The sequence below is a fragment of the Anoplophora glabripennis genome, unplaced genomic scaffold, assembly GCF_000390285.2.
Source record: "Anoplophora glabripennis isolate ALB-LARVAE unplaced genomic scaffold, Agla_2.0 scaffold172, whole genome shotgun sequence".
Classification (NCBI taxonomy): domain Eukaryota; kingdom Metazoa; phylum Arthropoda; class Insecta; order Coleoptera; family Cerambycidae; genus Anoplophora; species Anoplophora glabripennis.
This window is the reverse complement of record NW_019416503.1, coordinates 589,212-607,682: the sequence shown is the minus strand read 5'-3', so window position 1 is coordinate 607,682 and position 18,471 is coordinate 589,212. Positions and strand designations below refer to the sequence as shown.

Here is an 18,471-nt window from a genome sequence, read left to right as displayed (position 1 = left end):
CCTAACATCAAAACACTTCTCCAGAAAGCAATTTTAGGGATTTTAAATCATGATTTCATGAGATTTCATAATCTCATTGTATAACAGTATCAACGATTAGGAATCTTGTCTTTGGCATGTATAGAAATCATAGAATTCTGGTATCAAAGAACATTGTTGGATTTCTTCGAAAGATCATTGTTAAGCCAATCGTATAAGATTGTTTAAAATAAGTTTACTAACGTATCAAGTATTTTATTACATTTTTATTTGTAAAAATTAAATTAAAACATTTAAGACGTACGTTCTTAGACTTTTGGTTGTCGAAAATGCCTGTTGAAACAAATAATGAGAAATTGGCTTTTTAAATACATATTTGCACTAACTGCGTAAACTTGATTTCCAAAAGGTGAATTTGATTTTCAAATGGAAAATTTTATGTGCAGAAAGGTCAATTTGATTTGCAAACGAATGCAATACACAATTTACATTCTAATTTTCCCAGCGAAACCAATAACAAACATATTAGGTAAGGCAAAAGTAACGAGTAGTAAAACGTATCTGGTAAACAAAATATTTATATGTTCCTAATTCTAAATAATAGGAAATTTTTCGCAATCTCGATAACATAAATTTGACAATGCCATTGTTTAGTAAGTTTTGTTAATATTCATCATTACATTTATTTACGACCCTTACCGTACAATAAACATGTTGTTTATAACATGTTCACAGTAAAGGTTAATGAAGTTACTTGCCAATTATACAGAATGTCTTATTATTCGAAGTAAATTACTGAAACAAATAACACAAAATTATCAGTTTCATGATGAGCACACATGCTTATTCCCTAGAGATTTCTACCTGTGTTTACTTCTAAGAGGAAGCAATCATAGCTTTATCGTTGGAGCAGTACGCTGATAATGTGAATATCAAGGTGCTTGTCCCTGACTTGACTACCTCAATCGACGAATACATTTGTTGCATTTTCTCAATACTCTGATCGTGGTGATCAACATAACGTACTCTGAGAATATCACACTATGGTAGCTACTCCCGGTGTGCTAGTCGGGCGCTTTTAATATATCAAAAAATATTCAGTAGCGTCGGAATGTTGAAGCACTTAATTCGCGAGAACAACGAAATGCCCAGTTATCAATTGAGGGGTCCAAAGCAAAAACGAGGTATATCCATTTTAAATAATTTTACAGGAAAACAAAGAAACGTTTTAAAAATTAGTTGGTCTTTAAAAGTTACTTTACTGTGTACATCTCATTTAAACATTCAATAGCAAAGATGCCCCACATGACTTTTTTTATTTATTTATTTTTTTCAAAATATCCTCAAAAAATGATATAGAAATATGGAGAAACCTGCTTCTTGCACAGTATTTGCATATCTTTCTGAATAAAATTTGTGTTAAGTGGTGTAAGCTTTATTCTTGGTTGAAATAAAACGTTACATAGTAATAAAATAATAAACATACTAATTTTCTATATGCTATCGGATTCATATTCTGAGAGCGAAGTTTCGATAGCCGAAATTTCAGGAACAATATGATTTCTTTTTATTTCATCATAAAATGACTTATTAGCTAGAGGTACATAGTTGATTGATAGGGAAATGACGTGCTCAAGTTTATTTGGTTTTAGTAAACATTTTCTTGAATACAGAACTTTATCGTTTTTTGAGAGAGAGAGAGAGAGAGAGAGAAATACGTTTTGGCTACAAAATAGACCTAGAATTTCTTCTAAATTATATTTAAAAATCCTGTACTTATGTTCATAACCTAACACAACCCACAAAACCTGAACAAGTAAATTGCAATCGGGTATCTCCCGGAGATGCCTAGTTCTTGTCTAGTGGAAATTTCAATAACTTTACAATGCAAAAGCAGGGTATCTCCTGTAGATATCTAATTCTTGCACTAGCTTAATAACCAGGTATGTGTTATAATAGCATTTTGTATAACCTAAAAACAAGGCTTGCGTCTTATACAGTTTGAAAAGCGAATTTTTGTACACGTTCCGCTAAAAATATAAATTTTCGTAAAAAGTGGAGATACTTACCGGATTCTAACTTTGGACCTCACAATTATAATGTAAGTAGGGGAGACCGGGGACAATTGTAACAATTTTTATGTATTACGTCACCATTTTGTACGTATCAAACATAATATTCTCAAATTTGGAAAATTATATGTTTAAAGTTTTGTCTTTACTTTACCGAAGATAGACGTACACTGGCTATTAATTTAACAAATGAAAAAAAAATATTAGCATAGTAATGTCACTCGTTACATTTGTACCACACCTGGAGACAAATGTAACAGAGCTTGGTATAATTGTAACAACTCCATGTATAAACAAAAACTTCAATAATAACGTAAAATATATTTCTGTTTAATATAAAAAACTTAAGTACAAAAAAAAATTAAATATATAGAGTTAAAATAAAATAAATATTCTGGAAGGATTAATTAATAAAATCAGTCTCTGCATTCGGAATGAGCCCAGCCCTTACAGTGTTGGCATTTCACCCATTCTTCACCATGTCTGTCATTGGAGTAGGGCAATAGGCAATACAAACATAGAGCATCGTCATCATCCGATGAAATTAACTGAATTTCCTTTTTTTTCTTTGAAATTGTTCTTTTTACTTTAGTCGCATTCTTTTTCCTTGTTCTGGCCGCTTCCTCTTCAAGCGCCATTTTCTCCGGCGTTTCTGTCAATATAGCTGTATTTCTCTTTCTTCTATTTGTCGAGGTTTTCTTAAGAATTGTAGGAGCTTTTGGAAATGGTCGAATGCTTTCTAATAATTCTTTGGAAGTATTTAGTTCATCGGTTTGCCAGGGTATCGATGACGATTCTTTATTTGTTGGAATAAATTCGGAGACAGTTTTGTCTTTGTCAGTGTTTTTGGATGTGGACTGTAATGTTTCTCTGGATGTGGATGGTAAAGTTTCTCTGCTACCGATTCATCGCCAAAAAGCGTGTGATTGATTTTTGGAGGTGTTCTCTGTATTAAATCAATATCAGTGGGATTGAAAGGCTTATCAGTTGGTAAAGACGGAGCAAACTTATGATCTTGAAAGATATCCCGATTGATAGGGTAGACCCCACTATCTTTGAAACCATTTATTATATTTGTTGGCGTAGTAGCTTTTGGTAGTGCTTCAGCAACAAGTGCAGGTTTTTGGTTTAGATATGCTTTCAGCGGTCCATAAACACTTCGGTCTAATAAGGCTGTAACTTATGAGACGTATGGGGCGGAAATGACAGAAGAACAATGCCATTTTCTCGACAGAAGTCAATTGTTTGCAAGCCCAGGTGTGACCTATGATTATTCAGAATGAGTAAAATCTTGTTTTCAGGAGAAGGTCTAGTGTGTTTTGCAAAATGTTTTATGTATGTGAAAAAGGTGTCAGTGTCCATCCAACCGGAACCATTAGCTTCGCCAACAGGAGCTCGAATCATGAAGTACGGTTTAAACCGCTTCCGAGGAAATATGAACATGGGCGGGATTGTATTTCCTATGGCATTCACAGCTACACATAGGCTAATTAATGTTCCTCTTTCCGCATAAATAACAGCTCCTGCTTGTTTAGTGCCCTTGGTAGAAACAATTTTGCTCGGTTTTGGGACAGTAGTTACCCCTGTTTCATCTACATTATATATGTTGGCAGCCTCAAATTTTTCCTTCTCCATTACCTTGCAGAAGAATTTATTAACATTTACTTTGTTAAAATTCACAGCTCTTGCGTGGCTTGTGGCTTCTGGCACTCTTATTGATAATGTGGCATTTCTCTTCATAAAGTTAGAAAACCAGTCTCTTGATCCCATTTTTGTAGCATGCCATTGCTCTGGAACTTTAATATTTTTTCTTATGCAAAATTCATACGCAAGAGAACGAACATCAGATGGTGTAAGCCCAAAATACATATCCGCTGAATTGCGTATATATTCACAAAATATTAATTCTTCGTCGTCAGGTAATATTTTGTTATGCGAATTGTAACCAGTATTGGGTTCTTTAATGCCACTTTTAACTTTCTTAATGTATCTGTGAAGTGTTACATGACAAATTTTAAATTGTTTTGCAGTTTCCCTTTCAGAGACACCTTGATCTAAAACTAAAGAAATTGCTTGTTGCAAGTGGACACTAGAAGGGCCTCTCTCGGTTTTTCTGACTCTCGAACGTGGCATCTACAAAACAAAATATTTCAGCATTTACAAAGTTGAACTTTTATTATTGAATAGAAAGGGGACAATTGTAACATGTTACAATCGTCTCCTACTCGAGTGTTACAAACGTCCCCAGCTTCCATTTTGTTGTAAAAAATTACTTATACAGACAAGCATTTCTTTTTGTAGCTGCAAATTATTGCAACTTACAAAGTAATATTTATATAAGATATAGGCAAAATTTAAGCTCGGTTATTGCATATTTACTTCCCTTTTTTAACAAAATAGTTTCAGTAAACAAATTTTACTTACGGTTTAAGAATTCCAGTATCTGCCCATGGACACAAACATACCACAACTGGCGCGTTCAAACTACGGGGATACGCAAGGATTTTATACAAGAGGATTGCTCGATCCCATTTAAGCCTATGTTCGCCAAATAAAATGTCAAACGCTCGAATACGTGACGTCACTACGTTACCTTCGTGCTATGTTTACATATGTAAAACGGCTCATTTTCCTTACTTTATGTGTGGTTTTTGTGGATTATTGTTCGTTTAGAGGATTTATCGTCACTGTTATTATTAATTGACGTTATATACGTAGTTTGTTGTTGTTAGTTCTTGTTAACTTATTAATATAGTTCGTTATCATTGTGTTTGTGGTAGTTTAATTTTGCTCAAAAGGTAATAAATTTAATATATTTTTTTAGGCATGTATATAAATACTTAAATTTCTTTGTTTTTAGGTTAATATTTAAATAAAAAAAAAATATGCCTGGACTTCGATGTGCAGTTTATGGCTGCAATAACAGTTTTGTTGGGGTAAAAGCCAAAGGGAAAGATATCAAATTTTTTCCATTTCCAAAATCTAATAATTTAGTCTCACAAACAATTTACAGGGAGTGGATAAATCGTTGTAAGAGGCAGGACAGTTTTAATCCGAATCATAGCCGAATATGTTCTATTCATTTTACCAGTAATGATTTTGAGAAAGACCTGAAGAATGAACTTTTAGGTTAGTACATATAACAAATATTATAATACTGGGTTTCTTTTAATTTAATGAAAATTACTTAAGTAATGTGTTTTTAGGATTACCTACAAAAAAAATGTTAAAGAAAATGGCTGTTCCCACGATGCATTTGCCACTTCAGAGTAAAAAAATGTGTACTTCATCCAGAGAGAAGAGACTATTAATCCGTGAAAAAAAAGCAGTTGTGCAAGAAATTTTAAAACAGAGCAACACATAAAATATACCTGAAACTGCAGTTCCTTTTACTTCTGAAACTAATCTGGAGTTTAGTGTACTTCCTTCTGGTGGTATGTCAGTGTGCTCTTCAACATGTACAGATTATGAGAATTTGTACAAAGAGCTTTCTGTGAAATATAATACTCTAATTTCAAGGTATGCAGAACTTAAACGTTCTAGTACAAGCAGAATAAAAGCGTTAAATGATCAACTGAGATATTATAAAGATAAACAGTGCCGTTCTCTGATTACAAAATCAAAAAAACCAGATCCCTCAACAGCTCTATTAAAAAAAGTTTTAACGGATAATCAAATCGCTTTGCCTATGCCTATGTATTGTATTTCATATTATTTCATGAATGCAAATTAAAATAAAAAATTAGTAAGGTATGAGTTTATTTCTTGACCTCGTTAAAAATTTTCAAAAGTATGCGGACTGCTTAAAATTACTTGCCGACCCCTGGTTTAGGTGCTTAATTCAACTGTAATAACTTTTTTAGAAGTGCTTTAGAAGAATTTTAATAGAACTTCAAAATTTACTACCCTAAAATATATAAATCAAACAATGAACAAATGTTTAATCAAGAAGCAAATTTTAGCCCCACGCAGCGCTCCCATAGGTATAAGCCATGCTAACTGTAGGTCCTGCTCGTGAAAGAATATACTATTTTACCGAGTGCGAATTTATCCTTTCCAATAATTAATATTTTCCTATCAATTTTGAATATTTATCCTTAATAACGTAATAACTTTATTGTTCATAGGTTGTACGAGCAGCGATATTCAAATGGTAGGTATGTGTATTTGTAATTCAAACAAAAGTAGTAAAACGACAATCTTTATATTATATTTTGGGTAACTTTTTTAATTCCGTTCCCTATTCTTTATTATATCTAAAAAACATATTTCTAAATAAATGGCTACAATATTTCTCTAATCGCTGTGCAAATTAAGCCACCTAAATATTCTAATATTGTAGGGACATGTCACTATTTTTAATGTCTGTTTAATTATTTGTCAATATTACTAAACATAATATGTTTTTAAGGAATAGGTTAATTTTTCCTTTCAGTGTTAAAGTTCCCACTAAATTGGAGGTAACATACTGACGTCACTAGTCGTCACACAACATAACCTAGTTTCGCGGAAATAAGTTTGTTAATAAGCAATCCTCTTGTATAAAATCCTTTGGGGATACGTACCTCTTACATCAACTGCACTAAACACATTGCGGCGCGAAATTTGAATCGCGCTAATAATTGATATGGCCGCTGTTACTTTTGTACCATGTTACAATAGTCCCCGGTCTCCCCTACAATAAAATGCCTGAAAGAGCTTTAGAAATTCAAGGCCGAGCGTCATAGTGCAAAGTGCAATAACAAAACAATGTAAAACACAATAATGGAGGAACATGAAAGTTTTCATTATTAGTCGAACAAATATAGCGCTTCTCTTAGTTTCTTGTTTTCGCCAATAACATTGAGTTCACGCATTTCTCACTACTGTTTGTTTGTTACATTTATTACTTTGATTAAGCAACAAATTGCCTCTTTTTGAGGCACCTTATCCTAGATTTGATGATGTCGACCCCTTCTCTTAAAACTATGGGCAATGTCAAAAATCCTCTTGTCCTTTGAGTATATCTAAGGCCCATAACACTCCCAGTACCTCCGTCACTAGTTGACAGATTGATTGATTAGCTCAAGTGTCATGAATCTGTTAAAGACTTTTTACTTTAGTTTTATAAGCAGATAAAATAGATATGTATAACGGATAAGCCAATGTAAGAGCTGACCGTGCCCATAAATTTTGACGTTTGTGGGTAATCAGGATCCAGAAGGAATTTCGTTGAATTTCGTCAGATCTGACAGATTACACATTTATTTAATATTTATTACCGTATTATTATAATACGGCAACAAATTGCTTTACTTTCTTACATCTGGGCGCGCTGACCGCGTTGCCTAACTTTCCCTAAAATTGTATTCCATTTCAACAAAAAACCGACCTTCTTATTTTTAGAGATATTTGTAAAAATTTTGATCAAATTCACTTTATTTGAACAACAGGCCTCAACAAAACTGTGTTACGACAATCAAATATTTATTTATTTACCTATTTAGGTATTTATTATTCATTCAAAACACACAACCAATTGTCTAATTCCATGAAATTTAAAGCAATAATGTAATGTCGGTCGATAGCCGCACGGTTTAAGGCGTCAGTATTTAAATCGATGTGTGCTAATTCTGCCCGGGTTCGATTCCCGCGGCCGGTAGACCGTAGATTAGCTATGCTTGTACGGAAGATTGGCACCCTCTGTGCAGGTATGGTCTTCGACTTGTGAATGACGAAATCGAAGAAGAAAAAATTCGAAATTGATATAATAAAAAGAACTTATAAGTAATTGATAGATATCGTAATACCAAAAAAAAATATGTAATGCAATAAAGAATGTCTTATTGGTCGATGACAATGTTTGGAGACGGGTCAACCCTTAGCAATGCTTTTATTAATTTTTGCACCATCCTATTAAATTTCATTTCAATTAAAATAATTTAACTTCTACTAAATAAAGGAAAAGTCGAAACTAACGTTTATATTTCGCTGCAAGTGCAACAAAATATGACATTTGTATTTTGTTATAAAATTAGATGGCTGCATTGTAAGTTTAGATACCACTTAGATAGAAAATATGAGAAGGATAAGGACATCCAGCAATCATTCCAGAAAAATTCAAATACAGAAATGAAAAAGCCTATGTTAAAAAATTGGTATGAGAAAAATAATAAAAGACAATCCATTCATAAAACTATTTTTTATACGACTGCCTTGCAAAAGGGGGTTTTGCGCATGGAAAACACGCTCTGAAAACGGTATTTTGCACACGCTGTGTGCTAAACATTTTGCACACGGTTATGTCATCTTTGCACACGCATCTCCAGATTGTGATTTTTGTTTGTTGTCACCCAAATTATGCAATGTTTCAAGTTGGCTGAGTTTCATAGCAACCGTCACGGCTCCTTTATTTTGTTGATTAGATACTTCAAAAATTGTTGAATTCCCGAAGTTTGGGTGTGAAAATGTATGATTCTGAAGAGATTTTACAGAAAGCAAACGAAATATGTTCGGAACTCCACAAAATCCAGAAGCAGGTATGAAGTTGAGTTAAGCCGATTTATGGACTGGCGACTAGCCAAAAATGTCCAAACTTTCTCAGAAAACGCAGTAATGGTGTATTTTGAAGAACTATCTAAGAAATATAAATCTTCGACATTGTGGACGATTTTTTCGATGCTCAAGTCAACGTTAATCACAACAGATCTCGGAAGCTATAAAAAGTTGCAAGCGCTAATCAAACGAAAATTCGAAAACTACGTCCCAAAGAAGTCCCAAATCCTCACAGAAGATGATTTTTGCCGGTTTTTGACGAAAGCATCAGACGACAAATATTTACTTTTCAAAGCGGTGGTGGCAGTTGGACTATCTGGGACATGCCGAAGGGAGGAATTATGTTATCTCAAAATAGAAGACACCAAAGATTTCGGCAGTGCTATGCTGATGTGTTTTACAATTACAAGAAACCTTTACGCTATCTTAAAAAAGTACTGCTGTGCTCTTCGTCCTCCTAATCTGAAGACAGGCAGGTTTTTTTTAACTATCAAAACGAAAAATGTTCAAGCCAGAACGTTGGCATCAACAAAATTGGAAACATGGCCTAGGGAAATCGCCAAGTTTTTGATGCTAGAGAATCCAGAAAGTTACACGGGACACTGTTTTCGGCGTTCATCGGCCACAATTTTAGTCAATTCTGGCTCAAATCTGCTTGCCCTCAAACGCCATAGAGGGTGGAAATCCAGTACCGTTGCCGAAGGCTACGTTGATGACTATGAGAAATAAAATGGAAGTTTCGAAAAATATAGAGTCTTCAGTGTCTTCTGCTGCCACAGAACCAGAACAACGATCGTCTACTGGAATACAACAAGAAAACAACGACCGCACGCTGAAAAACTGCACTAAAGACACCAAAAATATTCTCTATTACCGAAAACAAGGTGCACAATAATACTGCTTTTCCCAGCGTAACCTTGAAGGAATGTTCAAATGTTACAATAAATATTAAATATTAGTTTCTTTTGTTAATGCGTTAGCAATTATCTTAATAAAAACGAGTTAAATTAAAAGTTGTATTTAATTTATTTTGTTAATGTGTTGGCAATTTTAGTAATAAAAACGATTTAAATTAAAATTTGATTTTTGTGGTCTCTGTTTGCAGTCGTATAAAAAGTATCGTAAAAAAACTCGTTTGAAAACCTCTTTGCACACTCGACTTGTGGACCTCGCCTTCGGCTCGATCCATCAATATGTCTCGCTCGTGTGCAAAGAGTCGTTTTCAAACCTTGTTGTTTAATATACTATTTTAATTGTAATTTTGACACTTTGTATCTTCAAAAATAAACGTATACCTGAAATACAGCATAAGGAAAGTCACTATTTTGACTCAAAAAATTGATGGCTACTTTAACTCTATATTTTATCGAAATACAAATAACGCAGAAACTTTTTTTGTACTTTTTCGCATTTATTTATATATTTGACAAAAATATGACTTCTTTAAACAATCCTACGGGAACTCACTGTTCCAGTCCGTATATAGACAAAGGTATAATCATACTAGTACGGGCTATACCTAGATCAGCCCATTTTATTTGAAAAAAAAAACTAACATAAAATTCTAAACGTTTCAATATTAAAAAGTACATTTCCCAGCAACACCTTCTATCGAAAAATAAAATGATAAATCGCGTGTACGTCCGTAAATACCTCCAGGCTTATTCACCCGCTAGACATGAAGCTAACAACAGTCCTAGCCGTTTTGGTGTGTGGTCGCGTGTGTGTCGGAATAACGCAGTTTTGTGATAGCCCGATCTACTGCGTGGGCGATATGCTGGACGTCGTGCAGAAATCGAAAATATTCCAAGATTCGAAATCGTTCGTGGACATGAGTCAGATTAATCGTCCCAATGAGACACTGAGAAATTTCAATGATTTCATGAGGAACGCGCATCACTCTCCTAGCCAGGAACAGATAAGGAGCTTCGTCGAGGAAAATTTCGTCGACGAGAGCGGCCTTGAAGATTGGATGCCGAGCGACTATGACAGCAGCCCGTTGTTTTTAGAAAAAATAAGCGACGATGCGGTAAGAGGATTCGCGCAGGACCTGATAGGGATCTGGCCCACTCTAGGACGCAAAGTGAAGAAGGACGTCAGGGAGAACCCTGACAAACACTCCCTCATTTACGTGCCAAATGGGTTCGTAATACCTGGTGGACGCTTCAGGGAAATGTACTACTGGGATTCCTACTGGATAGTCAAGGGCCTGCTCATAAGTGGGATGAAAGAAACTGTACGCGGAATCCTCGACAACTTCATCTACCTAGTGGAAAGGTATGGGTTCGTTCCCAATGGTAGTAGAGTTTATTATTTAAATAGATCGCAACCCCCTTTGTTCGCACTTATGGTAGGATTGTACGTTGATTTCACTAACAATGTCGAATGGTTGCAGCAAAATATCGGGGTTTTAGAGAAGGAATTAAAGTGGTGGTTGAATAATAGGGTTACGGTGGTGAAGAAGGATGGAAAGAGTCACATGCTGGCACATTTCTCCTCAGAAGCTGACACGCCAAGACCGGAATCGTATTTCGAGGATGTTAAGACATGTGCGGAATTTGAACAGGAGAGTAAAAAGGTAAATTTCCGAAGCCAAAAAATTTTGCAAATATTGGTTGTAAGAATCACGTTGCGACAAATTTTAAGGAGAAATAAAATCAAGAATATTTTTTGGCAACAAAAGTTCCTAAGACCGCCTTCGCAAATATGAGATATGAAATGAAGTTTCTATAATTTCTCATTAAGTTCAAGACGGCCAATAAAATTATTTTGTATATGTTGAGGTCACATAGGTATAGGATTACCCACTATTTTTTAAATTAAAGGTGAACACACAGAATATGTGTATTCGAAAGATATGAGTACATGATAACAATTAATTGACATAATTATTTATTGTTGTAACCTTATATTAGAACAAAAATGTGTACGTGATAGGTATCTGGGTTTGAAAACTTTCTTTTTTAAAGTTAAAAATTATATTTACTCCAGTCGGATTAGAGTTTGAAAGTAAAAAAAAAATATTATTAGACATTTTATTGCACTTATGACAGGAAATGGTATGTAGAATGATAATATCAAAAAAGTAACTCGAAAGAAGTGGCGCTAAGCTGGGAAATTGCAAATGAGTTGCAAAATTACGTGTTTTTTTTCACTTTTTTTATTGCCCATGAAAATATAGACGATTTAGCGGATAATTTATTTCATATTGTAGGCAATTAAATAACCTACAATTTAAGTATCTAAAGTTATTGTTCACCTATTTGTTAACTGTAAAATAAAAGTCGAACGTGAAAAATTCAGTTTTGGAAAATTGCGCATTGCAAAAAAGCAATGGATGTTGATGAAATTTATGAAAAAGACGGCCAATCCAATGACCAACATGTGTTCCAAAAGCCGATTCGATTGACCGTGAAATTGTTACTTGTATTTGTTAATTAATTTCGTTCGTTTGTTTGCAACTAATTATTTTATTACTAAACGTTAATTTTATGAGTAATATATCGTAGATATAGGTTCTAATTTATTCAAAAAAAAAAAACTATTGGACGTATCAGACGCGGATTTTCGAGACAGTTAAAGAAAGAGTTAAACTTTTATTTTCAAAAAGTTTTATACATGCTGTTACAAATTCGCTTCTTACTACAGGGGTCTCGGAAATGGTAAGAGGTACGAAGTAGCTCATTTCAGAGGCGATATTGAAAAAGGAAGAACACTTTCTCATGGCCACTTTTTGCCCTCTATCGAATGGCATAATCAATTTTTATATGTAACGTGTCGTCTCCCCAGGACCATCATCAACTTCATTTTTTTAAATACGACTTCATGATCCCCAATACTGTACTGCCTCAGCCCGAACCAGATTCAGACGTTTTGTCTCGAAAAATTCATCTTCAGTGTATTCGCTCCAAATTTATCTAAATTTTTTATATAGATTTCTTTTTTTATTGTATTATCGTACATTATAAGTGTCGTTAGACCCTGTGAAATCCATCTAGTTATTTATACTATTACCACCACGCATTACAATAAAACATTTATTATTATTAACTATTACCATCACTTGATCATACATAACTCAATAAGTTGTTGCTTCAAAATTAAAACATAATTACAATTTTAATTTTATTATGACAAATTAATTCTTAAAAATGCATATGAACAACCAAAACGCCAACTGAATATTATTCTTTAAAAATATCAGTAAATGTTCAAAAACTTTTTCGTTTTGGCAAAGAGTGAAAATGAAGATCAGCGTAATATTATCGGAATTTATTATATCTCTAACCACAGGTGTGAAAGAGCATGTCAGATGTATTTGTATGAAGATCCTGAAAAAAATAGATCTGAATTTGTTTGAATTTTGAGCACTCGAGAAGCCTAATAACTATGGACACGGGAATAAAACTCTAATAATGTTTTATTTTAATGCGTGGTGGTAATAGTTTAAATAACTAGATGGATATCACAGGGTTTAATGACACTTACAGTGTACGATAATTCAATAAACAAAGAAATCTAAATAAAAAATTTAGATAAATTTGGAACGAATACACTGAAAATGAATTTTTCGAGACAAAACGTCTAAATCTGGTTCGGGCTGAGGCAGTACAGTATTGGGGGTCATGAAGACTTGCAAAAAATGTAATAAAATTTCTAGGGCCGTATTTAAAAAAATGGAGTTGATGATGGTCCTGGAGAGACAAAACGTTACGTATAAAAATTGAGTATGCCATTCGATAGAGGACAAAACGTTACTACGAGAAAGTGTTTTTCTTTCTTCAATTAAAAATAATAACCACAAACATGACTGAAATGAAACAAAAATGGATTTCCAAAATTTCGTTTTTTTTTAAATATTTCGAAAACTAATCATGTTACCCTTGATTTTTTTTGTAACAGCCTGTATAAAAAGCAGTAAAACTTAACATTAATGAACAGCCTGCCACGCTCTTGTCGCTCGCGAGATTTTTGACTTTTCAAGTTTCAGTTTCAAGTTTCAATTTCGATGATTTTTTAAATTTAGGCATCTCGTTGAGACGAATGCAATGCCATCAAAAAATGTATACATTGTCGGTACTAATCCGTCGCAAATTAAAAATATTCATAAAATTTCTACTTCTGACCGAATAATACCTGTAAATATAATTTTCTTTCTCATATTTCTCAGTTTTTTGCTTTATTGAAAGATTTTTTTACAGAATAGGTACGTATCTTTTAAAAATTTCAATAGGTGACAGTAAAAAAATTCAATAGTTTTTTCAATTTTTCAAGTTTTGTGATCTGATTCGACTGGAATAATCATACTGCCCTGGAAATTGGATTAAATAATAATGCTGAATATTCAATTTTAGTCAAAATTGGTTATTTCTCAAAAATTCAACGAAAAGTCAAACACGTAAACACACTTTTAAAATTTCTAGTTACATTAAAATAACGCATACAGGGTGATTTTTTTTATTTATATATCTTTCTAAACAACTTTTTAATTGGAATGGAATTTCTGAATGTTTGAGAACGTCAGTCAGATAGTGTCGGCTGTACCTATACTTTCACAAAAAAAAAATAGTGGATTTTGAATAACCCATCCCTTGATATTCCTCTTAAAGAGCTCTAAGGTAAGTCGGGGGATGAGGGCCAGCCCAAAATATTTTTTTAGATAGTATGATTTACATTGCACTAAATAAAAAAGCAAATACGTATATACGTTAGGTAATTACTTATACGTCACTAGCGGGGTGGAGAATTTGTTTGCGTGAAAGGTATATACGTAATTTGAAAAAATAAAAACTACTGCGATTGGCCATATTCCCCCCAAGGTCAGGGAGAGATAGCCATAAGACTTCGGGTGATTTAGCCATATTAAAAAAATTTTTTTAAATAAGATTTTTATTATCAAAACATATAAAGAAAATAAAAATACCATAAAATAACACAAATTCTTGTAAAAGAAGTTTACAAAAATATTATTGATATTTTAAATACCAGATTTCATATAGAGGGGCTTCTCTTTCAAACAAAATTTTCCACATTTTTGACATAAATCAATAAATGACATACATGATTCATGTATCCAAAATTTACATCTTACACAGCAGATCCAGTCATCTTTCTTTGCAGTATTATTATATTCCTCCCCACAGCCGACGCATTCGTTTTCATTGAAGTCCTCCACGGAATTATCAGATTCAGTAATCAAAGGCACGTCTTCTTCATTTTCGCTACTGGAAAAATCCATTTTCTTCTCCTCATTGCCCAGATGGCCATCTTACCCCGTTTTGACTGAGAGAAAAATGTGCGATTTTTTCTAAACTAATTCAAATATAGAAGCAACGATTTTGAGGTTAAGATGCACGATGGTGCATATTTATCATGTTTATACCCAGTAATTACTTCAAATTTGTAAAAGTTTGAAACATTGGCTAGTATATACAGGGTCGGAAAGTCCCCATGGTTCAACGGCCGTTACATGAGAGCGATAAAAATTCTTAGAAATCCGTGCGATAGAGAAAGATGGCTATAATGAAGGCGTCTAATAGTCACCGCCCATTTCGCCCTTCCACAAATAAGATCCACTTCTTATTTGTGGAAGGACGAAATGGGCAGTGACTGTTAGACGCCTTTATTATAGCCATATTTCTCTATCGTACGGATTTCTATGACTTACTTTATCGCTCTCACGTAACAGCCGATGAACCATGGGGACATTCCGACCCTGTATAATCACTAAATCTACTTTACTTACCTCGAAAACCTTTTCTTGTAAATATTTAAAAAACTATTATTATAACAACAATACCGTTTGCCGAAGATATAGCACAACAGCAACTAAGGTTCAGACCGTCCAACAGCGTCATATGTTATCTGGTGTGCTAAATATTAACCATGACTATCTCTTCCCATATGGCCAACACCGCCCGACTTAATCTATATGTAAAATTTCTCATGATTTGTATAAAAAAGGACAAAGCTAATATTAATATGCACGATTATATTATTTTGACAAAAAATTTTTCTTATCAAATAAAGAATTTTTCACTTTCTTGTTATCTTCAAAATCACAGATAGGTACCTACTGTGGATGTATTTATAGAATCAGCCTACTCGGTATTTTATAACATAACTTAAATTTATTATATGCAGACTCCTACTGAAGCAACACCTACAGTTACGCTATTCTGAACATCTGGATTACTATTGTTCGTATTTGCCCAGCGGTAGACTCTCAATAAACATACATTCCGACAGAGCTTTGTTTGTAAACAAGCAATGGAAACAAACGTTCATTACCTTACCTAACAAAAATCCCATAGACAGACCACGTTTATTATTGCCGTAGGTAGGTAATAGGAAAGAAATGTATTATAAAAAATTTTAGTACCCGTTTATGCGTTAACTATTGTTCCTAAGTAAGCAATAGAAATATTTCATGATGCAAGTTTAAGTGCAAAATAAATTTGACCAAAACAAGGCAATTAACCATCGGTACGTACGGTACATGCGTTAGTCGGTACCAACATGCAATCTTTAAAAATTACTGGTCCTTTTTTTAATTTTCCTACGATAACGCAATAACTTTTATGGTATGCTTATTTGTTTCTTAATCGTTTCTGATCGATTAAATCAGTATTAATTTAAATGTAAGAAAATTTCATTTATAAAATACTTTTTCAATTTCAGAACTGTTACATGAACCTGAGAAGCGGAGCAGAAAGCGGTTGGGACTTCTCGTCCAGATGGATGTTCCACCAAAACCACTCCAAATGCTCCAACCTCACGCACATCCAAGTCACTCGTATAGCTCCGGTAGACCTCAATTCCTACCTTTGCAAAGCTTTCCGAGAACTTTCCAGATTCTACACATTAACCGGCGATTCGAAGAAGTCCTTCCAGTGGCTGGAACGGTCTTTTTCATGGGAAAAATCAATAGAATCGGTATTTTACGATAACCAAGATGGGATCTGGTACGACTACGACATCACATCATCCAAATCTAGAAAAGCTTTTTATCTCAGTAACTTCGCGCCGCTCTGGTGTCAAACTTTTGACGCTTCACTAAGAAGAGAGTACGGATCTAGAGCTGTGTCGTATCTGAACAGCCTCGAGATCGGAAAATTTGAGGAAGGAGTACCCACTTCCTTGAAGGAAAGCGGACAGCAATGGGACAGGCCAAACGCGTTTCCTCCGCTGCAAGAGATCCTGATTCTGGGACTTCTGGAAACTGGACAATCTGAAGCTAAGGAACTAGCTACAATATTCGCTCACAGGTGGATAGTCGCAAATATAAGGAGTTACAACAAGAACGGGGTAATGTTTGAAAAATATCACGCTGAGAATCCCGACCAATTCGCAACTGGGGGTGAATATAGGGTGCAATCCGGATTTGGATGGACTAATGGGGTCGCTCTATCGATAATAGAGAAATTTTACGTTAATAAATAAAGTGGTGAAATGTTCCGCGGGACCAAACAGATTGATATTAAAAGACTGATTAGGAAAGACGTTGATAACTTCAAAACACGCAAGATAAAATTAATTTTGGTTAAATTTGTAATTTGAACAATGCGTGTTTGCTACCCAGTTGTCTTGGACACCCTGTATAAATATTTGTATATAAAAACGATGAACGTCATTATATAATTCACTATACGTATTTGATTTTTCAAAATAAAAATTCTAAACTCAGACAGTTGGGAGATTTTTTGCCATGTTTACTGTGTGTAGGCGCCTTAAATCCTAATGATATTATTTTATTTAATTCACATACTAAAATTCCTACATCATATAATTGGACAATTATTATAAGTTCCAGATTGTAAATACAATCAAAATTATACATTAGATATTAAAATTATTAGATTGGTATTTAATTATTTATTTTTATTACTATTAGAATACCTGTTGCATTTAATAGATAATACTTAAAATTAATATAAGTAAAAATCTGCACCTTGTTGGCTTTCTATAGTGTTGTGTTAAATAAGAAAAAATATTTTTATTTTAATTAAGCGTTATCAGAAAAAAATCTCATTTTTTAGAAATAAGTATGTCGCTGTGATATTTCAATAGTTTCGGTTACGTCTTGCATTTGTGAAATATTTAATAAGTAGATATAAGCTATCATTAATTTTTCATTATCGAAATTATCTGTATATACAGTATGTCCACGGGTAGAGTAGAAAAGAGCGAAAATAATTTTATTTTTCATTTTACTAGAAAAAGGCATTCTTTATTAAAATTTTTGCTGGTCTCTAAAATGCGATTGACATGTGGAACTTTCATGTTGCATGTACAAGATGATCAGAAAATCGATAGCTAAATATAAAAATCGTTCAAGAATAAACTGCCTTTGTTTTTAACAATACACAAATATGTTATTAAGGAAAGTTGCTTAGAACTGAAATTTATATTATAATTAAGATAAATAAAAAAAGGCTCGTAATTAAAATTTTTTGCTTGTCTTTAAAGCGGTTGGCAAGGAGAATAAAAAATTTTGACAACAACCATTATACTAAAAAGTGATAGGGCTTTTGAGTAATAGTGACAGTTATTCTTAATTTATTTAATACAATGTTTTGGCAAAATTACTAAATAAAGTTTTTCATGACAATCATATTTGAATGATAAGCAAAAGGCAGTTCATTCTTGAACAATTTTTATATTTTAAATTTTTGCTGGTCTCTAATATGCGATTGACATAATCATAATCAAGAATGCCTATTTCTCGTAAAATGAAAAATAGAAATATTTTCCCTGTTTTCTGCTCTAACCATGGACATACTGTATAAAAATATTATTGACTGTCATTATCTTTTACAATGTACTCGTATAGTAATATTTCTAAATAAAATTGCTTACCCCTAATTTTATGTTTGTCATAAAATAT

The 18,471-nt window shown here is 33.4% G+C and overlaps 1 protein-coding gene across 1 annotated transcript; it reads left to right on the top strand.

Annotated features, from left to right (window-relative positions):
• Positions 1 to 10,263: 10,263 nt before the first annotated feature.
• Positions 10,264 to 17,027, top strand: LOC108905249 (trehalase-like). Its single transcript, XM_018708050.1, has 2 exons — positions 10,264 to 11,163; positions 16,266 to 17,027. Exons 1-2 carry the CDS (start codon positions 10,264 to 10,266, stop codon positions 17,025 to 17,027), a joined length of 1,662 nt encoding a protein of 553 aa, XP_018563566.1.
• Positions 17,028 to 18,471: the final 1,444 nt, after the last annotated feature.